The 24,920-nt window shown below is 49.1% G+C and overlaps 1 protein-coding gene across 1 annotated transcript in view; it reads right to left on the bottom strand.

The window, feature by feature from the left end:
- Window positions 1-12,145: 12,145 nt before the first annotated feature.
- The window catches only part of Ttll6 (tubulin tyrosine ligase like 6), a 35,126-nt gene continuing 22,351 nt past the window's right edge, over window positions 12,146-24,920 (bottom strand). Inside the window, 7 exon segments of the mRNA XM_057774110.1 lie at window positions 12,146-12,221; window positions 16,145-16,226; window positions 16,281-16,478; window positions 18,663-18,993; window positions 20,356-20,634; window positions 21,960-22,134; window positions 23,038-23,226. Coding sequence (XP_057630093.1) covers window positions 16,174-16,226; window positions 16,281-16,478; window positions 18,663-18,993; window positions 20,356-20,634; window positions 21,960-22,134; window positions 23,038-23,226 — 1,225 coding nt within the window. The 3' untranslated portion in view covers window positions 12,146-12,221; window positions 16,145-16,173.

Here is a 24,920-nt window from a genome sequence, read left to right as displayed (position 1 = left end):
CTCTGAAGGAGCTTCCTGTGGGGAAAATTACTGGAAGGAGAAGTAGCTAGGGTTCTCGGGATCGTCCTTCCGTGTACCAGACAGAAGGTCATTTGAGATCCTTCCATCAGAGTTGTGCGGATCCTCCCAGACTCCAATTCTCAGTGAAGGGACAGGCATTCAGCACATTTAGGGTATCTGAAGATGGGGCTCACGGGAATGGGACAGCAAGAACCGGACTGGTGTTCACGAGGTTGAAGTTGGGGTGTAGTAGGAAAGTGAAGATTGACGGGTGCCACGACTCTAGGAAAGTTTTTCTGCTTTCCCAGGCTCTGTCCCCAAAGGCAACCCTGGGGAGACCAGAGAGGCCAGAATGGGGTGGGGCTTTAGGTTTCAATTTGGCATTCCCCTTACTTTCAGGGAATCTCTGGAAGAAATGCTTTTTGACTTTCCTCTCTTGGGCAGAAAAAAAGATGGCAGATGTTTAGAGAAAAGACAAAGAGACAGTTCTTGCCTTGCAGAACCCATCGGTTCTGAGAAGGGGTTACCCATGCAAGAAGAGATGCCAGGAGCTCATTGGTTTAGCTAGACAGGCTGGCAAGCCCCAGGGTCCCGCTTCCCCAGTGCTGCGGAACTGGCTGGCACACCTAGCTGGCACACCTAGCTTTTTACGGCTGGTGCTAGGGATCTACAACCAGGTCCCCATCTACCCAGAGCTCACCATTATTACTTTTAAAAAGGTCTCTCCCGGAAGCGGCCCTGAGGCTGAAGGCGCTAATTTATAACCAAAATGATATTCACCTTTCTAGTTAGGTTATTTCAAAGGGAAAAAATTGTTACATCCTAACCAAATAACTGTTTGAATGAATATAAATTAGTTCAATCGCTAGAACTGATATAAACTTCATATTCAAGACAGCTCAGAGAGTAAAGGGGTCCTTGCATAAAACTAGTAAGCTCAATTAGACCCCTAGAACCCATGTGGTTGAAGAAGAGAACACCCCCAAGTTGTCCTCTGGGCACTGCATGGGGACTGTAGCATGTAGGAGCCCACATGAATAAAAGTGTTTTTAAAATGTTATTTAATTCCCAGCACTCGGGAGGCAGAGGCAGGCGGATCTCTGTGAGTTCGAGACCAGCCTGGTCTACAAGAGCTAGTTCCAGGACAGGCTCCAAAACCACAGAGAAACCCTGTCTCGAAAAACCAAAAAAAAAAAAAAAAATGTTATTTAATGTTATTTATGTATGAATTTTTTTTCGAAGCAAAATTTCTCTGTGTAACTTTGGCTCTCCTGGAACACTCTCTGTAGACCAGGCTGGCCTCAAGCCCATGGAGATCTGCCTGCCTCTGTCTCCCAAGTGCTGGGATTAAAGATGAATTCCAACATCACTTAAAAATAAACTTTTGCGAAAAACCAAAAAAAATAAAAAATAAATAAACTTTTGCCGAGCCATGGTGGTGCACACCTTTAATCCCAGCACTTGGGAGACAGAGGCAGGCAGATCTCCGTGAGTTCAAAAAAAAAAAAACTTTCAGCTGGGAGTGTGGTTCATGCCTTTAACACCAGCACTCCAGAAGCAGAGGGCTTGAGGCCAGCCTGGACTACATAGTGAGTTCCAGGATAACCAGGCTACACAGAGAAACCATGTCTCAAAAAACAAAAACAAAATTACAACAACAACAACAACAAAAAAAATCAAACTTTTAAGATGGGGTTGGGGAAGCACATACCTGGGCTAAGGCCATCTGCCCTGTCTAGGAAAAGAGGTGGCCTTCCTAAGAGAGAAGAGCTCATCTTCCCTATCCTAGGAATCCACCAGCTCATCCTTGTGGATTCTGCCTCCCCCATCTCTCTGGGCAGAACCTGTCTTCCAGGGTCTCCCCAGAAGCCTCTTCCCTCTTTGGTGGGAGACTCAGGGGAAGGGGAGATTGGGAAAGATCTCCCTGAGGGTAGGGCAGTGTACAGGTCTGGCGGGAGCTTGACTGCCAGAAGAGAGCTGAAGGGAAAGACTGGCTTTCTTTCTTTTTAAAAGATTCGCTTTTGCCGGGCGGTGGTAGCGCATGCCTTTAATCCCAGCACTTGGGAGGCAGAGGCAGGCGGATCTCTGTGAGTTCGAGACCGCCTGGTCTACAAGAGCTAGTTCCAGGACAGGCTCCAAAACCACAGAGAAACCCTGTCTCGAAAAAACCAAAAAAAAAAAAAAAAAAAAAAAAAAGATTCGGTTTTAGCTGGGCGATGGTGGCTCACGCCTTTAATCCCAGCACTCGGGAGGCAGAGGCAGGCAGAACTCTGGAGTTCGAGGCCAGCCTGGTCTACAAGAGCTAGTTCCAGGACGGGCACCAAAGCTACAGAGAAACCCTGTCTCGAAAAACCAACCCCCCCCCCAAAAAAAGATTTGTTTTTATTTTTACTTATTTGAATTGAATGTCGTGTGTGGGTGTGGCCCGTGAGTGCAAGGACCCTTGAAGACTTGAAGACAGACAAATCCCTTGGGTGGTCTGCTGCGTGGGCTGACCCACTGCGTGGGTGCCGAGAATAGAACTACATCCTCTAGAGAAGCAGCAAGTGTTCTTAACCTCTAAGGCATCTCTCGAGCCCCATGACTAGTTTTCTAATGGCAGCTCCCTCCATCCTGACTAATGGTCTTAGAACCCAAGGCCTTGACCAAGATGGATTTTTGTCTACACTCCAGTATACCATGAGAAATCACGGTCATGTTTCTTAGCAATCAGTTGGCTCAGTGTAGACACTCTGTATCCTTTCGGTCAAAGCCCTATTTAGTTGTGCACAAGGTCAAAGAACAAAAACAAAAGAAAAAAATTCAGGAAATCGAAGATAGAATTTGGTTGTTCATCTTGTGTGGACAGCCCAGTCCCTTGCCGGACTCAGGGATGGGCTGTGATTTTTTTTTTTAAGTTCATTTCTCAAATCATTGTTGACATTCACTGACATCAATTTCCCCTTTCTCTCTTTTAGCTTTTACTATTTCCTGGAGCTCTCCTGAGTTTGCGTCCACATGGGCAAAGCTGGTTGTGGCGGAGAGGAGAGCGAGGGGACGTAGGATGACACAGAAAGTTTATTCCGAGACAGGAGCCTGAGGTGCTGTGCTTGAGTCCCGCAGACTAGGGAGGCAGACCATCCCATTTGGCCCCCTAGGCCCAGGGGTCGGAGAAAGGACAGGCAGTGCAGCCTAGAAAGGCAAAGAAATTAACGATGTTTGGCCGTCTGGGGGCTTATCAGCGTCGCTGGGGTCAGGCGGCGGCCGAGGCGACGCGCGCGGAGGCAGCCGCCTGCCAGGGTTAGGATTGTACAGGTGAGGAGGGGCTGCTCCGTCACCCCCACTGACCCTGTCGGCGACAGTCTTGAGACTTGGGATGTGTCTTTTTGGAGCTCGCAGGTGAAAGGAAAAGGAAGAGGTGGCTGGTGAATGATTAACACTTTCCGGGTCCTGAAGATGGGGGAGGGTGCCCGTAGAATTACACAGGAAGCAGGGCCGAGCCTCTCCTTGCCGCCACCCGCAGGTTCACTTCTAAATAGCTCAGAAGTACCCAGTCTCGGCCTTGGACAGCTAGTTCTCCGGATCACTTCCGTCCTCCTCGGAGTGAAGGAAAAGTGGCTCAGGTTGGGAGGGCTGAAGGGATGGGTGAGGGAACTCTCTTCTCTTTGGGCAAGGAATGCTCTCCGTAGGTTCATACAAGCCGGAAAGAGAACTAACTGTGGGGTGGAGTACATTCTGGGACATCTCTCCTATCAAGTCCGAGCCTCAATCCTGGACACCGGGTGACAGGGACCCAGTGGAGTATGAGGAAAGCTCAGGGTCCCCCTAGAGTCTTCCCACTGTATCGTTGCGGGCGCCTTTGGGAGGAAAGGCCTGTGGCTGTAAGCTGGCTGGAGTGGGGAGAAGGGCCGGGCCACACAGGACATTTCTTGGCCCAGCAGGGTGGGGTTTCCAGACCTCCATCCCCACCCTCCACCATAGAGCTGGATGCGGGCTAGGCTCGGGAGTCTCCCGGCCCTGAATCAGGCTTCTGACCTCAGCCATTTCGGCTTCGTTCTACAGGGTAAACATCCTCTACACTTTGGAAACTGGAGGGACAAGAAAGTCCGGGGGGGGGGGGGTGACAAGGAGAAGGAGGGAAGGAAAGATCTAGGCTTCGAGAAAGAGGGAGGACTGGAAATTCTCTAATATTCTCAATGGCTTTCCAGGGAGACCGTACTGCCGCCTACTTGAAGTAGAAAATGGAGCAGTCTGATGGGTGGTTGCCTGTCCCCAGCTACAGAAGGGCTCACAGGAACCGCACAAATTAGACAAAGACCGGTCAGGAGATCGAGTGAATGAGAGAAGCAGGAAGGGCAGATTCCCAGTCTTATTTGTTGAGAATCACCTTCTATGGAGGGTTAAGCGCAGGAATAGTCAACTTTCCCCAGAACAAGGGTGGAGAGCCTTACTCTTAGAAAGGGACCCAGGGAATTTAAAGGCAAGGGTGGCTGTGGCTACTCCCAGTGTTGGAGATGGTGCGGAGGCCTGTATGACTCCTATTTGCTCTCCAGTCTTGGTCCAGGGTCTGGGAGACGCTGTGAGGTCAAATAAACCCAGCCTAGGGCAGAGCTGACTTCTTCCCCAGGTCCAGGCCTCACAGCATTCTCCTCTCCCTCAGCATAGCCTCTTTTGTTCGCACAATTTCAGTGTCGATGCTGGAACCACATCAGTTCGGTGATGTTCTTAAGCACAAAAACCAGCCCCAGCACTCATGGGTTCAAAAAAAGCACGCCACTGTGCCTCAGCCTTTTTCTCTGACTTTGCCAAGATTAAACTGCATGCGATCCCCAAAAGCCTTGGCTGCTTGATCTCCACCCAATTCCAAACAATTGACGGGAAAGAATGAAAAGGGAAAGGATTGGAGGGTCTGAGAAGACTCTTTTCCACAGTCCCTGAGCAAAAGAAAGGGAGCAAAAGGGCTCCATTCCCTTTCCTTTGCCTTTCCCGCTGTAGCTGCCTACAATAGGAGGTTCAGTTGCTCTGAGCGGCGGTAGATTGAAGCATAGCGCAGTTAAGCCGGCAGAAACCCGTCTACAAGCAACCTGGCTTCACGACCCTCATTTACCCTGTAGATGAACAATTCAAAAGAGCAACGTAGAAGAAAACTTGGGCCTTTTGGGGTTTGGGGCATCAGAAGACTCGGAGCTCTCGGTTGAATTGGTTGGGAAATTTTCTACACTGTACAATTGGAGTAACTGTGTCAAGACACCAACGGGAACCGTGGCAGTTGAGGTGACCGCGTTGGAACGTCCAGCCTGTACCCTGAACGAAAGCAATTTCGTGCGTGCAGGGCAACTTAAACAACCCATTTGGGGTTGGGCAGGTCCCACTGGGACCTGGAGTCACCGTCAAATTCATTCTTGGCGCTGCAGACAGACACTGGTTTATTCCGGTGCTGCATCCCGGGTTCAATTAGATGCTTGAGGGGAGCGGGAGATTGGGAGGGGGGTAGTGATTGAAGGCGGCCGATTCGTACTCTGGGTGGCTTTGCCAAGAGTGAATTAGGCAGAGATGGGAGAGGAAAGAGTTTGGAAACCGGCGACTTGGCCCAGCCCTGAGTATTTCCACCCGAATCCAAGCTCTACTCCTTCCCATCTGGGGAGGATTCTCCTCCCACCCCGCTGGAGCGAAGGCCTGGCTTTACTGGGAGCCTTCAGGGGCTGCGCGGCGCTGGGCCGGGAGAGCGGAGTCAGAGGGCCACCAGGGACTCAGCGAGGGACCCTGAGCGCAGGGTCCGGGTACAGCTGCTACCCGGATCTAGGCCCTGCGCCGACACTAGCAGCAGCAATCCCGATTTAGGTGAGGACGAAGCGTCGCCGACTAAAATTCCAACTGAGAAAATTCGTCTAAAGGAGCCTTTCCTTAGCGATTCTTCTCTACAGGATGTCCAGCCCCTCACGGGCCTCCCTTTCCTGAAAAGGAGCCCAGGCAAACTATCCCCTAATCCTCCCGTGCAGAAATGGGGAAAAGAAATCCACCCACATGGCCCTCGGTCCAGAGCTCCTTATGAGAAGGAAATTTTCTGGCCCTTTCACTGGAAGCAAATAATTAGAAGGTCTACTAAGAGCCGGGCGGCAGTGGTGCACACCTTAAATCCCAGCACTTGGAAGGCAAAAGCTGTGGGATCTCCGTGAGTTCAAGGCCAACTTGGTTCACAGAGCGAGTTCCAGGACAACAGGATCCAAAGCTACACAGAGAAACCCTGTCTGGGGGGGGGGGGTAAGAAAAAAAAAGAAAAGAAAGAAAGAAAATCAACTAAGAAAATAAAGACCCAGAAGGAGCAATACCTCTTCCTTCTATAGGAAGCAGCCTTTCACTGGATATGAATATAGCTACTATATAGAAATTTCCAACCAGGCAGCTGTTCATGGACTCTAGAGACGGCAAAAGGGCTGCAGGTCATAAGGGACCCATTCAGACTCTGCCCAAACAGAAGCAAATGATGCTCAAGCTCCAATGGTCCTGAGATCGTTCACATTTAAATGCAGGAAAACACTGCAGAAATATCCAAATAAAGAAATATACATACGAAAGCATATTTTTCCTCCCCGGGATTCCATTTGTGTTGATGGGTGTGGAAGACAAAATGGGGGGATTATCAATTGGCTGTTTGCTGTAAAAAGCTAAATAACTGCCCCTGTTCTGTTCTTTTGCTTCTGAGCTACTAAATGGGAAGAGAGAGAAAAAGAATGCGAATTGCCTCTTAGAATGTGGGGGGCTCTGCCTGTGAAGGGGCTCTGGGATGCGGAATTTGGGGTGGGAGAGAAAGGAAAAGCGTTGCACACTGGGTCAGAACCTGACTGAAGACTCTGCTCTTGCTGTCCCCAGCCTCAGTTTCCACCTCTGTAGCATGGGAAGGATACTAAGCTCCTAGGGCTGCTGGGAAGAGCACATCAGGGCAATCTGAACCACTTTCATCTTCAGTAGCCTTTTTTCCATCTGGGGCTGAGCTGAAAGGAGGGTATGGGAACCTAGCCTGGATGCCAGGGCCTCGGGAATGGATGCCAGCAAGCACCCTATGGCTACTGGATGTTCTGACACGTGAGGTTAGCTGGCTCATCCTCTCCCTCTGCCACATCCAAGGGGAAATGAGAGTCCGTTGCAGCAAGCCTGTCTCAGCCTCTGTTTGCTTTGGCCACGTTGTAATGGTCTTGCTGGCTCTGCCAACAGGATTTTGGTGTTTGCTGTCCCGCTGGCATGGCTGCTGAGGCAGCTGGTGCTCTGCTTCTGATAACCGTGCTGGCTAACATTGCTCCAGGCAAATGAAATCTGTCTCCAGGCCGCTGCCCATTTTCTCATGCATCTGCCCCTTTCTCAGATGGATGGGTCCCACTGGGTCATCACCACCGCAAGGCTGCTGGGTTTTTTGAAAGAAGGGTGTGTGCTGGGCCCACAGCCCAGCCTTTCCCTTTGAAACAGCTGGCCCTGAGGTACAAACCCTACGACTAAAAGGAAGTAAACTCGGAAAAGGAATGAGCCAAAAAGATGTGGGAAGGCTTTGCTGCTCAATGTGCTTTTATGTTTTCTGGGGGCAGCAGTCAATGCTGGAGGCATAGCAAGGAGCAAGAAGGCAAGAAAGACTTGCACTGAAGGCTGTGCTGGACCAGTCCGGATGCATGGTTTTGTGGCAGGGTGGAGGGAGCATGATTAGCAGGTGCCTGACCAGATGGGAAGAACTTTTACTCACGACAATCTCATCCCCTCCCAGTCCAAGGTCACTCCTAGAGCCTCCAGCCACCTCGGGAGCAGACAGTGTGCTCACAAGAGAGATGAAGTGCCCTCCACACAACAGTTGCCTCTGGCTTTACCAGGCTGCTTGTTAATAACTTGAGAGTCATGGCGGGAGAAAGCAAAATAATTGAAAGCAATGCTTAGCGGATTGCAGTTTCAAGGTCATCATTGCCTTCCTAACAATTTGCAAAATTCACTTTATTGCTTTTTTAGATTCCTCGGGTTGAAATGCTACTGAGTGCTCTAATTAAGTTAAGTGATGTGCAATCTGTACGGACAAGGGTTGTGAATGATTGCATTTGGCTCATGTGATCATCCAGCTTGGCTGGGAGGGGGCCTGGAACAGCTGCCTATCTGCCTGACTTATACTCCCTACCCGGGTGGAGGGAAGAGGGAGTCAGCAGCCAGCCTTTTAAGGTCAGCAAGGGCCACCCAGCCTGCAGTGAATAGGGCCATCCAGGGCTGGGGCGGACCAAATCATTCCTAAAACTGGCCATGCATTTATCCAAACGATGGTCATGCATCAGAACCTTCGGGGAAGGTTTATTATTGATGGGCTTGGGAATGAGCCCAGGGCTCCACTCACACCAAGCACCCATTACTACCAGAGAGCAATGGTGTGTGTGTGTGTCTGTGATACATGTGAGCTCATGATCGGTCAGGTCTTGGGATCTGTACAACTCTACCCTCTGAGAGTTGGAATTACAGATACGAGCAGCCATGCCTGGTTTCTTGTGTGGGTTTGGGGAATCTTCAATCTTGAACAGCAGGCACTTTTACCCTCCATCTCCCCAGCTCCTAGTTCAGACAAGCATCTCTCTCAGCCAAAGGGACTCATTCAGTCTAGGGAGAAGCACATATACATGAACTGTTCAGGTCCTTTCCATGTGAGACGCTCAGGACTGAACCCGGGACATCAGCATGCTAAGGAGGCGCTCTAACACTGAGTCAAGACAACGCCAGCCTGATCCAGAGAATGTTTTGCTTTTATTAGTGTTTTACCTATGTTGTGCCTGAGGAGGACAGAAGAGGTCACTGAATATCTTGGAACCGGATTCATAGATGGTTGTGAACTGTGCTGGGGACCTAATCCAAGTGTTCTCCAGGACCGGTAAGGGCTCTCAACCATTGAGCCATCTCTCAAGACTCTATCTACATTGTGTCTGTGTGAAGATGTGTGTGGGCATGCAAGCTACAGCACATACATTGTGGGAATGATTTTTTTAAATCTGTTGTTTTTATTGGTTAATTAATTTAAAAAACTGCCTAGGCCCATTTGATAGGCCAACCCTTAGGTGGGTGGAGTAAACAGAACAGAATGCTGGGAAAAAGAAGCCAAGTCAATGAGTCACCATGATTTTCCCACTCCAGACAGACGCAGGTTAAGATCTTCCCTGGTCAGCCAGCTCGTGGTACTACACAAAATATTAAAAATGGGTTAGATCAATATGTAAGAGCTAGCCAATAAGAGGCTAAAACTAATGGGCCAGGCAGTGTTCAAAAAAATACAGTTTCTATGTAATTATCTTGGATGTAAAGCTAGCTGGGTGGTGGGACGCAGCCCGCCGCTCCACACAACAATACGTGACCATTAGAGGACAATCTACAGGGGTTAGTTGTCTCCTTCTACCATATGGATTCAGGGGCTTGAACTCAGATTGTCAGCTTGTTGGTAAGTGCCCTTTCCCACTGAACTATCCCTCTGGTCCCCAGGCTGGAGATATATATCAACTTAGCTGTTAGTGACATCACTTCTGTGCTTGGACCTTCTCTATCGGGGTTGCTCTTTGAGGTCTGCCAGAGATGCATTTAGATGCTTTCTGAAGCAGATGAGGTGATCTATGTCCTCCCAAGTCACCCTAGCTTTTCTCAGGGGACTCGCAATTCCTTTCTTTTTGCTTCCATGCACCCAGCCGCTGTGCGCCTGCTCTCTGGTGTGTCTGTCACTTGCTACTTTCTTTTTTGTCTGCTTCTCTGAGGTACAACTGTCCTTTCCCCACTTTCCCACAATCTCTCATCTTTTTAGGTGTTGTGAAGGCTGGAAGGCAGGAGCACCCTATAAAGCTTCCAGCTTCCTCCCTCTGTGGGCCTCTTCCTTCTAATCCATCATTCCACAGTCACTACTAACTAACACTGAATAAAATCTATCTCCCATCCAAACCCTTCGAAGGTCTCCACTACACTCTGGGTTAAACAGTTCCCAGGATAACATCTTAGATCCTCTTCATAATTCATTGAACAAACATTTATTGAATCCCCCTATGAAGTTCTTGTTACTTTGGTTTAAGCGCAAGGAGTAAGGGGCTGGAGAGATGGCTCAGTGGCTAAAAGCACTGGCTTTTCTTCCAGAGAACCTCAGTTAGAGTCCTACTACCCATGTGGTGGTTCACAACCATCTGTAAATCCAATTCCAGGGGATTGCAGCCCTGTTTTGGCTGCCACAGGCACTAGGTACACAGATAGACATACATGCAGGTAAAACATGTAAAAACATACAGTTCAGTCACAGACAATTCACTGTCATGAGGGAAGCAGTAAGGAGCAAAGGGCCCCTGGGGTCCGCAATGTGGTCTCTCAAGCTGTCGCTCCATCTTCATCTCCCAACATCCCTTGCTAATGCAGCCGAATGGCACCGGACCTTCCATAGTTATCATCTCCTAGGCTTCTGTACTGCAATCTACATCCCATACAGGTTTAAAATTTTCTTTATCCTTTTCTGACCCCTTGACTAGAAGTGGACTTGGCCACCAGGTGGACATGTTTCCTTCTCATCCACAGATACTGGCGTTTAACTCGGGCTCCATCTGTGAACTTGCGGTGTTCTCCTGCACACTCCACAGAGCAAGGCCTCCTTTGCCCCCATTCCCCCCACCCCCATCTCCCAGCCCCATTAGCATTCAGCAGATAGCTACTCTCTACAGCCTATGGATGGGTGGAGTCAGGAAGACAGCCTGCTGTTTCCCCTTCTCAGTGGAGAACCCAGAGGTTTTTAGCACTTTAGGCAGAACAGCACATGCTAATAACAGGGACGGCCAAGTGCAAGATGCCAGCACAAGACTCGCTGTCCAGAATTCACTGCACATTTCAAGATGGGGCCCGCATAAAGCTGCACCATGGGCAGAGTCCCTCTGTGCATGGGGCCCTGAGTGACCACACTGATTCCAGACGTCAGCGTGAAGCTGGCTGTGGCTCTGGAAGCAAGAAGCAAGGGTACTGGAACCAACATGTCTGCTAGGGAAAACAAACCTGGCTTTACCTTATTAACAGACTTCAATACCTTGGATAATTCAGGTCCTTTGCTAGGAGAGGGCTGTGGGGTTTAATGCCTCAGACCTTGCTGAGGTGGGAAATCCATTCCCACAAACACCCAACACTGTGAAGCGGTGCTTCACCCTTAGACTCATGTCTACCTTCCCCATACTTCCCTACAAAACCCTTCCCCTCCTCCCCTAGATCCAACTCCAGAAGGAGCAAAGGAGACAAAGGCCTCATGTCACATTCTAGAGAATGTAGGGAGAGCTAGCAGGTAGGACAAGCTGTTGCACTTGGAAACTAGCTTTCTCTTGCTTGATGGAAGGAGAGGGGGCTCCATTCTGCAGCAGACAAGGTTACTCCAGGCTCTTGGATCCTAACAAAAGGACAGGGCTTCCCGTGGATAATCCATGCCAAAAAGTCTTCCAAAGCTCCTGGCATATTTCAGTAGATCAGTGAGCGGTGCCCAAGGGAACTACCATCCCGCCTCCCATTCTGGACCAGGCTCCTTCCTAGTATCGAGCATGGCAATTTATTTTATTAATGTAAACATGAGGGAAGATATATAGTTTCTGCAGGTCAATGGAAGCATCCCCTGCAGGCTAGGCATTCTCACACTACCCGTCTTTGCCAGCAAGACTGAAGGGGAGGTGGCAGCAAGAGGCAGCCTGGGGCCCGAGGTGGCAGGCCTTTGGGCGGCTGCAAGGAGATGACCGCTTTTGCTAGTGAATTTGCAACTGTCCTGATTCTTTCCATCAAGACTCAGAATTGCACCACACTCGGTCCTAGCTCTGCCTTCTTTTCTTTAGAGGGAAGGGTGGACTAACACAGGCCAGCGGGTAGAATGAGGGCTCCGGACTCCTGGAGACAGGGAGTCCTCCCCTCACTCTTCCCTCAAGCTGCTTAGCCTGGGGGAATGTTCTGGATGACAGTGGTCATCGTGTGAGGGACCCAGAGGCGCTCCACAGCTGAGGCAACCGTTCTAGGGGAGCAGCACTCAATCCCTAGAAGTCCTGGTCCCACAGGCAGCACTGTGAACTAAGGGACAGTACGAAAGGCCGCTGTCCTCAAAGGTGCCAATGAGACCTATTTCTCAGACCAGAATTTCTAGATGAGGGAATGAATCTTCCAGTCCATTCTGAAGATACTGGCTGAAGACAAATCATTTCCTGGAGTAAGAGGCAGGAAAGGAAAAACAGCAAAGACCCACTCTGATTCTAGAAAGGAGAAAAAAACAAAGATTTTTCTTAGGTTATCTTTTACGAAGGCCTCTGGAATGGTAAAGCTAATTAGTCCCCCCTTTTCCCTCTTTGTGAAGTTGAGGATAAAGCAGGGCAAGTGCTCTGCCACTTAAGCCACACCCCAGCCCTGAAGTCATCGTCATCATTTCTACCTAGTGAATCAGGAGGTGCTCAGGAGTCACATCCCGTGCACCAGGAACTCATTTTACCCGGGTAACTACCACCCGCGTCACCTACAGCCTGACCACCCGGACATTTGATACCAATCGTCAAAAAAGGTGAGACGGCCGACTGCAGACAACGTACAGTACTGGTTAAAAGCTGCACACCTAATAGGGACAAGGGCACACGGGGCCCCTCCCTAACCAAGAAGCTGCCTGCAGTTCATGCCTGCTGGAAAAGGGGAAATCAGTATTCTCCAATGCAGTCTCACCGGATTTATCAGCCATATTCCAGTGCAGGCCCAATGCTCAGAGGCAGTTAGTCAATATAAAACAAACTCGGTGGTGTTTTTGGATTTTTGTTTCATTTTGTTTTGTTTTGGCACTCTTGTCTTATTGGTCTTCTCCCTGTTTGATTTTCATTTTTGTAGGGTTTGTTTGTTTTGGTGCTTTTTGTTGTTGTTTTGGTTTGTTTTTTTTTTTTTTGAGACAGGGTTTCTCTGTAGCTTTGGAGCCTATCCTGGAACTCACTCTGTAAACCAGGCTGGTCTTGAACTCACAGAGATCCCCCTGCCTCTGCCTCCCGAGTGCTGGGATTAAAGGCATGCACCACTATCACCTGGCTGGTTGGTTTTTTGGTTTTTTTGTTGTTGTTGTTTTGTTTTGTTTTGGTTTTGGGTTTTTTTTTTTGGTTTTTTGAGACAGGGTTTCTCTGTGGTTTTGGAGCCTGTCCTGGAACTAGCTCTTGTAGACCAGGCTGGTTGTTGTTTTGTTTTTTGAGAAGGAGAAAGAACAAAATTGGGTGGCAAGAGAGGTTCAGAAGATGACGGAGGAGTTGAGGGAGGAGAAACATGATCAAATATATTGTATGAAAAAAAATGTTTTAATAAAAAAACATGGCAGGGTGGTAGTAGCTCACACCTTTAATCCCAGCACTTGGGAGGCAGAGGCATGCAGATCTCTGTGAGTTTGAGGCCAGCCTGGTATAAAGAGGTAGTTCTAGAACAACCAGAACTATACAAAGAAATCCTGTCTTGAAAACCCAAAAAGAAGGGGTTGGAAAAAAAAAAAAAAAAGAAGGGGTTGGAGAGATGGCTCAGTGGTTAAGAGTACAAGCTGGTCTTTCAGAGGATCCGGATTCAATTCCCAGCACCCACATGCCAGCTCACAACTGTCTGTAACCCCAAGATCTGACACCTTCTCACAAACATACATACAAGCAAAACACCAATGCACATAAAGTAAAAATAAATAAATTAAAAAAGAAAAGAAAAGAAAACTAAAAACAAAGAAGCTGTGTGCCAAGACCTGGATGTCAGGGCACAGATTTGTAAGCCCAGCATTTGAAGAACAGAGATAGGAGGACGGGGAGCTTGAAACTAGTGTGACTTTGTCCAAAGCAATTTCTTGAAATAATAATGCTTTTTTTTTTTTTTAAAGGGGAGGAAAGAGGAGGCAGTGGCGGCATGCTTTTGGACAGTAGTTACTTAGCCTCTCTGCAGACCCGAGTTCAGTTCCCAGCACCCACACAGTGACTCAAGGGTGCTGCACGAACATGGTGTATAGACATATATGCAGGCAAAACACACCCACACATAAAATAAAAATAAAGACTAGAAGATTTTTTTAAAGATTTATTTATTCATTCAGTTTTTAAATTTATTATGTATGTCTGTATCCCTGCTCACCAGAAGAGGGCACCAGATCTTACTATCAATGGTTGTGAGCCACCCCCATGTGGTTGCTTGGAGCTGAACTCAGGACCTCTGGAAGAGCAGCAGCCAGGTTTCTTAAGTTCTTAACCTTCCATTCAATGCTCTTTTCTCTCTCTCTCTTTCTCTCTTTCTTTCTTTCCTCTCTCTCTCTCTCTCTCTCTCTCTCTCTCTCTCTCTCTCTCTCTCTCTCCCCTTTGGTTTTTCAAGACAGGGTTTTTCTGTGTAGCTTTGAAGCCTGTCCTGGAATTTGCTCTGTAGACCAGGCTGTCCTCAAACTTACAAGAGATCCTCCTGCCTCTGCCTCCTGAGTGCTGGGATTAAAGGTGTGCTCTTATCCACTGAGCTATCTCTCCAGCCCTAAAAGTTGTAAATAATTAAACTCTTTTTTTAAAAAAATTTGAGGGGCTGGGTAGTGGTGGCACATGCCTTTAATCCCAGCACTCAGGAGGCAGGTGGATCTCTGTGAGTTTGAGGCCAGCCTGGTCTATAGAATGAGTTCAAGACATCCAGGGTTGTCTCAAAACACCAATTTTTTTTTTAAACTTGTATTTATTTTGTGCATGTGTTTATGTGTGTGTGTGTTCATGTCATGGCACATATGTAGAGGTCAAAGGACAGCTTCCTGAAGCCATTCTCCTGTCAGGTTGTGGGATCTGGTGATTCAACTGGGGCCTCAGGCCTGTGGGCAAGAACCTGTACCCAGAGGCCCCCTTCCTGGGCCTGAACATGGATAAAAAGCTTTTAGTGGAATCTGTGACTTCCCGTTTTCTTCCTTTTTTGAGACAGGGTCTACCACAGCCTAGACTGGTCTTAATATCCTTAGATTTCTTTCTTTTTTTTAAAATTTATTATGTACACAGTGTTCAGCCTCCATGTATGCCTGCAGGCCAGAAGAGGGCACCAGGTCTCATTATAGATGGTTGTGAGCCACCATGTGGTTGCTAGGAATTGAACTCAGGACCCCCGGAAGAGCAGTCAGTGCTCTTAACCTCTGAGCCATCTCTCCAGCCTCCATCCTTGGATTTCTTTTACTTCCCATCTTCGATGCTTCCCTGGAGCGTGGATCACAGCTGTGAACCACCAGGCCTGTTTTTCTTTGAAACAGGGTCTCAGTCTGTAGCCCTGGCTGATCTGAAATTTGTTCTGTAAACCAAGCTGGCTTTGAATTTGTGGTGATCCTCCTGCCTTTTGCTTTCCAAGTGCTGGGATTACAAACCTATACACTCAACTCCTGGCTCCCTTGCTGCGTTTTAAAATTCATTTTACCGGGTCTTGTGGCGTCTATCCCTTGCTTGCTCATAGAGCTGCTGCTCCCCATGCCTCAGCACCACGAGGCAGGGAACACAGGCACAAGCCGCTATCTGAGCTGAAATATGCACTAAAAATTTCATTACATCACTGTGGGAGTCACATTTGTGGAGGGCAGAGGATAACTGGCAGGAACCAGTGTTCGCCTTCCGCTATGTGAGTACCAGGGATCAAACTCGGGTCTTCAGACTTGACAGCAGATGCTTTATGTGCTGAGCCAGCTCACTGGCTCTAGAACATGTGTTTTCACAAACACCCAGGCGACGCCCAGGGGGTCAGGGCAGCATATCTGGTAACAATCTCGTTTCTGTGGCAGGAATGAGGGTGACTGAGCAGCGCTAGCCTCTTCTCATGGATTTTTGTATATGACGTTCCTTCAGAGACACCTAGGCTTTGAAAGAGCACTCCTTACGGTCTCCCTGACCCTCCCACACAGTGGAGACACCAGGTTCCTGTCGTTTTGTCCCTTCTCTTCTCATTATGGGGCCAGCCTTATCTGACAACAGCCATCTAAAGTGCACTTCGTGGTAGAGGCGGTCAGCACTATAGAAATAGGCCAAGCCAGGGTCATCTTTTGAGGAGAATCTCAGCTGTTGACTCACGCATAGGTCTCCATCAATCCATCCACCCTCTTACATACTCAACACTCCAGAAAGATCAAGAGAAGAATGGACAGCGCACCAACCTATCCAGGGAAGAAGGGGGGGGCACCTACCTGAGCTCTCACATCCTTTCTGACCAGAGTCAGGCAGTGGCAGTGTGTTGTGGGTCCTGTGTGCGCGGGTCCCTTGTCGTACCTGGGTCTCTTGTCGTACCTGGGTCCCTTGTCGTACCTGGGTCCCTTGTCGTACCTGGGTCCCTTGTACCTGAATGGCTTCTGCTAGGCCGAGGGTCCAGCCGGGCCTGAGTGGCAACTACTAGAAGGTCATTCAGAGATTTGGCATGGCTGTGAGAGCCCTGCAGGAGGAGGACGGAGGGCACATCCATCTCTCTCTTCCTGCCAGAGCTGTGGCTGTGGGAGCACCACTCCTTGGGCAAGGACAGGTTTTCTGGAAAGGTAAAGTCATTGGCATCATCAACTTGTGCTGCTACAGTTAGCAAAATCTCCTGGCGAAGGCCACCTCCCACGAGGCTCCCAATGGTCTTGGTATCAGAGTCAGCCATTGCTCCTTCCTTCACATAGTTTCTGTGGCCCAAGATTGGCACAGACAATGGGTCTCATGTGAACAAGAGCTGGGAATACTGACTATCAGCCAGCACTCTATTAACTCTTTGGTTCAATGGGGATAGAGACTCTTTAATAAAGAGTATGGGTCAGGGGCTGGAGAGATGGCTCAGTGGTTAAGAGCACTGGCTGCTCTTCCAGAGGACCCATATGGCAATTCAGAATTGTCTGTAACTCCAGTTCCAGAGGCTCTGACACCCTCACCCAGACATATATGCAGGCAAAACATCAGTGCACATTAAATAAGTAATTTTAAAAAAATATTTATTTATTATGTATACAATATTCTGTCTGTATGTCTGCATGTCTGCAGGCCAGAAGAGGGCACCAGATCTCATTACAGATGGTTGTGAGCCACCATGTGGTTGCTGGGAACTGAACTCAGGACCTTTGGAAGGGTAGGCAATGCTCTTAACCACTGAGCCATCTCTCCAGCCCCCAATAAATAATTTTTAAAAAATTAAAAAAGAAAGAGTATGGGCCATTTCTCCATCATCAGACAGAGAGAAGGATCTAACCCTTCTCTTGCTCTGGGACTCCCCAAACCTGGGGCTTCTTTCAACCGGTTCCTCTCTCTCTAATGTTGCACTAGTTTGAATTTGCCATTGCTAGTTTTGTGATTGTTTTTAGTAATTTTTTTTATATTTTTATGTATGTGGGTGTTTTGCCTTTATGTTTGTCTGTGCACCTGATGTCTGCCTGATGCCCACAGAGGCCAAAAGAGGGCATCAGATTCCCTAGGATGGAGTTATAGACAGTTGTGAGCAGCCTTGTGGGTGTGTCAAAAATAGCCAATGATCTTAACTGTTAAGCCATTTCTCCAACCTTTAGTTTTATAATTGAAAATACTTTATTATTGTTGTGTATGTGGGCATATGCGTGGGTTAGCATGCTACAATATATAAGTGGGGGTCAGAGAATAATTTTGTGAAACCAGTTCTTCCCACCCACCCACCTTTATGTAGGTTCCAGTGATCAAACTCAGGTCACCAGGGTGGTGTGGCAAACACCCTCTCATCTGCTGAGCCATCTCACCAGTCCTGTTAATTTTTATTTATTTTTCTAAAAATTTTAATGCCAAGCAATGGTAGCACAGGCCTTTAATCCCAGCACTAGAGAGGCAGAGGCAGGAGGATCTCTGTGAGTTTGAAGTCAACCTGTTCTACAGACAGGCCAGCCAAGGCTACACAGAAAAACCCTGTTATCCCCGCCAAAAAAAAAAAAAAAATTAAAAATTGTTGGGGCTAGAGCTATAGCCCAACAGGTGAGACACTGGCTACTCTTCCAGAGAACCCAGGTTCAAATCCTAGCACCCATAGAGTGGCTTGTAATTATCTGTCAGGCCAATCCCTCTTCTGGTCCCCACTGGCCCCCAAAGGCATCTGGTACAAACGTGGTATGCAGATATATATGTAGACAAAACACCCATACACATAAAACCAAGAAATAAAATTAATTAAAATAAATTTTATTTGTTTTTACGATGTGTATATACCCACACGTCTATATGAGAACCACTTGGGTACAGGTACTCAAGAAGGCCAGAAGAGGGCTTTGACTATCCTGGCCCTGGAACTACACAGACAGTTCTGAGCCATCCAGCATGGGTGCTGGCCATTATTTATCTCTTTGAGAAAGTGTCTTGTTGTGTAGCTCAGGCTGGCTGCAAACTCATGGTCCTCTTGTCTCAACCCCCTGATTCTGATTACTGATATTTCAGGCATGCCCCACCTGACCTGGCCCTGATGCTAGAGTTAAGGTTTAGTTACCCGATGTTCCTAAGGGAAAACGGAACCTACAGTGGCTAGCCATGGGTGAGCTTCATTCCCCTTCCGCTCCCCACCATTGCTGTCCAGACACTCTCACATCCAAGACCCTAAAGCGATGTCTGCCCCATCACCAACGCAGACCTCGAAAGCCATGAGCCTGCAAACAATATTCTCTCCAGAAGCTAATGACAGGAGTCGTTTTGTCCCAGCGATAGGAGCTGGGACACTCCAGCACTCACGTGACTTGGGGGCCGGGAACAAGGAGCGCCTCTTCTTCATCTGAACCTTCTGCAGAATCTCTGACATCAGGTGCTGCCGCCTCACTTCATTCTTGATCAGGGTCAAACTCACGTCCAAACTCCTGGGTTTGGAAGACACGGGAGGTTTGGATTTTTTCTCCTGGACCAGCTTCTGGGGGGCCCTCCACTGCTTGCCCTTCCAGGAGACCGTGTGGACACTCTCCGAACTGCTGCACTCAGGGCTGGAGGTCAGGCTCAGGCTGGCCAGGGATTCCAGAGAGGTTGAGAGCTGGGCTGTGGGTTCTGGGGAAGTTTCTACAGGTGTTAAGGGCTGAAAGAGAAAACAGCCTGGAATGAGATTACAGGAGGTGGAGGACTCCCTTCTAGCTCCTCTAGAAAGAAAGGGCGGAAATGGTCCCGGTGGTAACGGGAGAGGTGGCCCGGTGGTTAAGAGCACTGGCTGTTCCAGTTCCACAAGATCTGATAACCTCTTCTGTGAACACCTGGCACACATGATGCACATGCAAACACACACATACACATACGCACACAATTTTTAAAAATTAATCCTAAACCGGGTGGTGGTGGCACACGCCTTTAATCCCAGCACTCGGGAGGCAGAGGTAGCCAGATCTCTATGAATTCAAGCTGGTCTGCATAGTGAGTTCCAGGACAGCCAGAGCTACATAGAGTGTCTCAAAAAAAAAAAAAAAAAAAAGCCGGGCGATGGTGACGCACGCCATTAATCCCAGCACTTGGGAGGCAGAGGCAGGCGGATCTCTGAGAAACCCTGTCTCAAAAAAAAAAAAAAAAGTTGGTTCTAGGATAACCCAAGCATTGTTCCATTAGCATACAATAACTTTATCATTTATTTTTATTTTGTGTGCATTGGTGTTTTGCCTGCTTGTGTGTCTGTGTGAGGGCATCAGACCCCCTGAAACTGGAGCTACAGACAGTTGTGAGCTGCCATGTGGTCCTCTGGAAGAGCAGTTAGTGCTCTTATGCACTGAGCCATCTCTCCAGCCCCTGTAGGTCAACTTTTTACTCTCTTTATTGTTGTTTTTGCCAAGAGTCTAAGTTCAGACAAGTCTTGCTTGTCTAATGCTTTTGCTGCTATCCTAGACAATTTCTGCCAAACCCAAGGTCATGGAGCCCCAAGGCACATTCTTTGTTTAAGTGATTTGAGTCTAAATTTTTGTTGTTGCTTTTGAGATAGGGCCCTTTCTTTTCTTTTTTTTTTCTTTTTCTTTTTTTTTTTTTTTGGTTTTCCGAGACAGGGTTCCTCTATAGCTTTGGAGCCTGTCCTGGAACTAGCTCTTGTAGACCAGACTGGCCTCAAACTCACAGAGATCTGCCTGCCTCTGCCTCTGCCTCCTGAGTGCTGGGATTAAAAGTGTGCACCACCACCGCCCGGCACACGGTGCTGACAGCACCTAGATTTGTGACACCCCTACCCCACCCCACCCCCACGGAGAAAAGGAGCATGAAGGCAGAAACCTGCCTAGGAAAGCAGGTGGGGAAGAGTCTTCCTCAAAGCCATTCCAGGCTTACCCTCCAGCAGGTAATGCCATCCTACTGTGTCAGCTCCACAACCAGGGAAACTGAGACTCCAGTAGCAACAGTGGGTACTCAAAGAGCTACAATTTAGGGACAGGGAAAGCCCCTCCACCCCTCAGCACGGCTCTTGACTTACCAGGCCATTGCTGACTACATTCACTGAATCGGCCGACTTCACTTCCTTGATTGTGGAATTGCATTTTCGGAGCTCTGTCCCAGAGCTGATGGGATTTGAACTCCTCAGGTCAGGGACAGAACTGTAGTGCCTCGCAGACATGGGCTTGCAGGGAGCAAGGGTGGCTTCCTTCTTGGAGTCCTTCTGGTGGAGGTCACCAGCAGTTTCAGTTTTCCTTATGCCTCTGATGTTCAAGAACAGGCCAGGTGTGCAGGATACTAAAGCCACTGGGTGGTAGCTCTGGGAAGGAGGAAACCAGACACACAGCCCATGGGGACCGCAGTCCCGTCCGCCATCGGACTCATCTGCACCCCAGGGAAGGTGCAAAAGAGGTGAAGAGAAAGGAAACAGGATGCACCAGAGACTTTATAGTCTGGAACTCTTAGCCCGGGGTTCCGGAACCCTTACAAAAGCCCGTGGCTGGATTGGGGAGCGAGTCGTTAGCAACTTGAAACTGAGATTTCAAACAGTACGGTGTGTACTTGATGGAAGGTACTCCACAGCTTTCACCAAATTCCTAAAGAGTCTGTGACCCAACAAAGTTGAAAACCCCAAGCCATCTCTAGTCCTGTCCTTCCAGGCGAGTCTTCAAGACTAAGGAGACAGGAATGGTGGCACACTCCTGCAATCCCAACACTCCACTAGCAGGAGCAGGAGGATCACCACAAGTTATAGCATGGTCTACTGAGTGAGTTCCAGGCCAGCCAGCTGGGTTCGACAGCGAGAGTGAGACATTTTGAAAAAACAAGATTAGAGGGAGGGGACTGGCGCTCTAGAGCTCAGTTAGCAGCTCAGGGTACATGAGGCCCTGGTTTGGTCTCCAGCGCTTTACTAACCAGGCCTTGTGCCCGCACACCTGTAATCCCAGCACTTAGGAGGTGGAAGCAGGAGAATCAGTTCTACATTATCTTGTGCTACAGAACAAGTTTGGGGTCAGCCTGTGCTACACGAGACCCTCACCTTAAACAAGCAAAAAAAAAAAAACACAAAAAACAAAACCCAAGAATGGTACGGAGATGTACAGAAAGTCATTCACTAAGAACTGGAGGTGGACGAAATAGAAGTCACAGACTTAGCTCCCAGGACAATGAGGCAGCTCACCAAGGGCTGGGCCACCTTGTGCAGAGAGCGAGCAGGCAGGGAGCCCCTTTTCAGGCATCCCCAAGGAGTATTCTGAGGACTATGTCTCCCAGCAGCCTTCCTCAGGAGCCTGCCCGAGGGCCATTCCCAGCCAGGTCGGAGATGAGGGCAGTAAATACGTGTGGTTGTGGAGCACACTCCCTACGGGGCTCAGGTCAGGCCCCAGCACAGCGAGGCTGCTCTTACTTCCAGAGGCAGAAAGGACAGACAGACCTGTGAGCATTCTCTACTGTCAGGATGGAGGGATCCTCTAACACATGCCAGGTCTGTGTGCCTTCTAGATCCCTTCTTTGTAGTTCAGCCCTTTGGGCAGCCCATCAGTGAGTCTGTGCCCGGAGCAGAGGTCTCCGTGGTACCCTCCCACGGATCGGCCCGAGCTGGGGCAGGGTGCTTGTTAGACACACACCCCCCTCATCTGAGTTTACTTGTTTGGGGGGATGGATGGCTGTCTTGCACTTCTGCTGCTGTCTCTGTTGCCCGGTTTTCAGGATCCTGTCTCTTGCCTGCTCACCCACAGACTCGCCCGGCATCTCTGTCTTCTTTTCTTTCTTTAGGAATGATTTTTTTTCCTGTTTCTGCCTCAGCTCCTGGATCAGTTGCCTGTTGATTGAAGAGCAGGTGAGTATCATGGACAGCGTGGAGAGGGGCTAAAGAGATGGCTCAGTGGTTAAGAGCTCTTCTATAGGACCCTGGTTCAAATCCCAGCACCCACATGGCAGCTCACTACTATCTGTAACTCCAGGTCCAGGGGATTCTGCAAACACTGAATGCACACACCGCACAGACGTACATGCGCAAAACACCCACAGACATAAAGTAAAATGAAATAGATGGGATGGAGAAACAGGGTTCCTGCACACGTGACTGAAGGCCAAGAACGGCATTGGGTAAGAAGGAGCCATCCTTCCGATCATCCCCAGGCTAGGGAATAGCACCCTTTCAAGGCAGATCGCACAGTAAGGGGGGCATTTACTTCCCCCTTCCCTGGAAAGAGGGCTTGGGTAGGAGGACTAAGGCCAGGGGCTCCCATGTTGGGTCACTTCATATGCTGGGCTCTCTGGCCAGTGAATCCTGGGACTGGACGAAAGGTGGTACACCAGGGCATATCACCTGGTCTCAGGAGTCAGGAGACAGGGTAATCCTCTGGGGTCATCTTGTTCTATGACCTAGTCTCTGCTCTGGCATCCCCTCTCATCGATGGGGAACTGGGTGGGAAGTGGACCTAATCGGATGGCTCCCTTTGAGCGCTCGGATTTCATATAGCCTGAACACATAACACACTTCTGGGCAGTGGGGCGGGGCATCTGTCCACTCACTGCACTGTGGAATCTTCCAGTTCCTGGTCTTTATGAGACCCGGACCGAATGCTCTTCTGTCACTGCAAGGTTGGGAACTGAGACCCGGAAGTTCTCCCTACCACCTGGGCCACCCAGTGGAGCAGATCTAGCACAGGTGGTCGCAACAATCCCCAGCCCACCTCGGCCTGAGCGGAAGTCTTCCTACCGGGCATACAGCTCTCGGGCTCGGGAAGCAACAGTATTCTGGAAGAGGGAGCTATTGTCCTGGAAGAACTTCTCATACTTCTCCAAATTCACACCCGGGTAGATGAGCCGGAACCCGCCACAGTTTTTCTTTTCATATTCCTCGGTTTTCTGTAACCGCACTGCCTGGAAACCCTTGACCTCTTCCATCCTGTTGGGAAAGTGAATGCAGGGCTGCCCTTGTGTCTTCTTGGAAGGGTCATGTCCAAGTTGGGTGCCATCTTGGAAGGGCCTTGCATGTAACAGTGGTCAATCAGGATTTGCCAAATAAAAGCAAGAATGTTTGGGACCCGGGTTCTAGCACTCCTAGGTCAGCCGGCGTCACATTGCTCCAGGGAGGCGCTTGCAAGGCCTGACAGTTCCACCCAAGTCTCATCACCTCTGCCTTGGCACAGTCAGACCAGGCAGACTGTGGCCACCTTCCCATTCACGGCCCCCATTGCCCCTCTCTGGAGAACAGCAGCTTGTATTTTGCTAAATGTGAGGACTTCTGAGATGGACTTAATGAGCCTTTGTGAGCCAGGATGCTCTGAAGCATCCTCACCCCACCCCCCAGGAGGAGCTCAGGTAGAGAAGCTTCCTGTCAAAAACCACTGAGCTTTCCAGACAAGTAACACAAAGGAGGCCTTCGGTGTGCCAGCTGACACCTTCTTCCTGAGGGCATCAGGGACAGCAGCACCGTACAAGGCCTTCTGGGGTCCCCCGCAGCAGGGACCCTGGGCTCTGGATCTAATTGGAGCTGTCCCCAGCCAGTCGAATCTCCCCATGACAGTCTCCTGATGGGAATCATGGTGTCCTTGTTCCTTGGACAGAACCACACAGCACGACACTCTACCTCCTTCCCACCCGGCACATAGAGCAGGAATCACATGATAAAGTGGCCGTGAGCAGACACGTGATGTACTGTCCTAGGCTCTGAGAAGGGGTGGTGCAAACTGAAAAGCAACCAGGCTCAGGGCCTTCTGGGGGCAGAATCTCTCTGAAGGAGGAAGACCCTGGTTCTAGTGCAAATGCTGCCCCAGGAGAGGCCAAAGCGCCAACTTCTGTCAGCACACAACAGGTCGAGTTGACAAAGCTTGCTCTCCAACAAAAACAAGAATTCTTTGGTTTCTTATACTGGTAATGTCTAACTCCACACATGATACTAATCAATTTATTTCATATAATTATATGTGTCCATTTTAACCTCCAGTTTCCAGGAACAAAGACACACACAGTCTTAGCAGAACTGTTCAGATTGCTAAATTCTCCACCGTAAAGCAGCTTTCCATACAGGATTCCCATTTGTTAGCAATGATCCACTCTGTTGGGCATGGTGATACACATCTCTAATCCCAGCACTTTTGAAGCTGGGGCAGGAGGATTGCAAATTCTGTGGGAGCCTGAGGTACCTTTGATGCTACCTCAAAAAACAAAACAAGAACACATGAAGAATGCATCAAAAGAGTAAACAAAACTCCAAAAGATAAAAACCAAGGACTGGCTGAAAAGATGGTTTGCTAGCTTGAGGCTCCTTGGTCAGAGCCCAGCAGTATCGTAAAAAGCTGGGCGTGGCTGAGCATGCGTGGCTGAGCAGACATAAGCATGCGCATGCGTGCAACCAGCCTAAAACCCTGATGCGGAAGTGGGTGGAGACAGGAGGCTCTTTGGGCTCGCTGAACAGCTCTCTAGCTCCAGAATCAGGAAGGGACCCTGTCTCAAAGGAATGAGATACACAGAATAAGATACCTGATGGCCTTCTGTGGCCTCTGCACTTGTGCACATACCACACACACACACACACACACACACGTGCATGTGTTAAAGACTACAACAGAGACCCTGTATCAAAAATTAAAAAAAGAC

The sequence above is a fragment of the Chionomys nivalis genome, chromosome 7 (genome assembly GCF_950005125.1).
Source record: "Chionomys nivalis chromosome 7, mChiNiv1.1, whole genome shotgun sequence".
NCBI lineage: Eukaryota > Metazoa > Chordata > Mammalia > Rodentia > Cricetidae > Chionomys > Chionomys nivalis.
The sequence above is the reverse complement of the archived record's forward strand: the minus strand, read 5'-3'. Positions and strand labels throughout refer to the sequence as shown.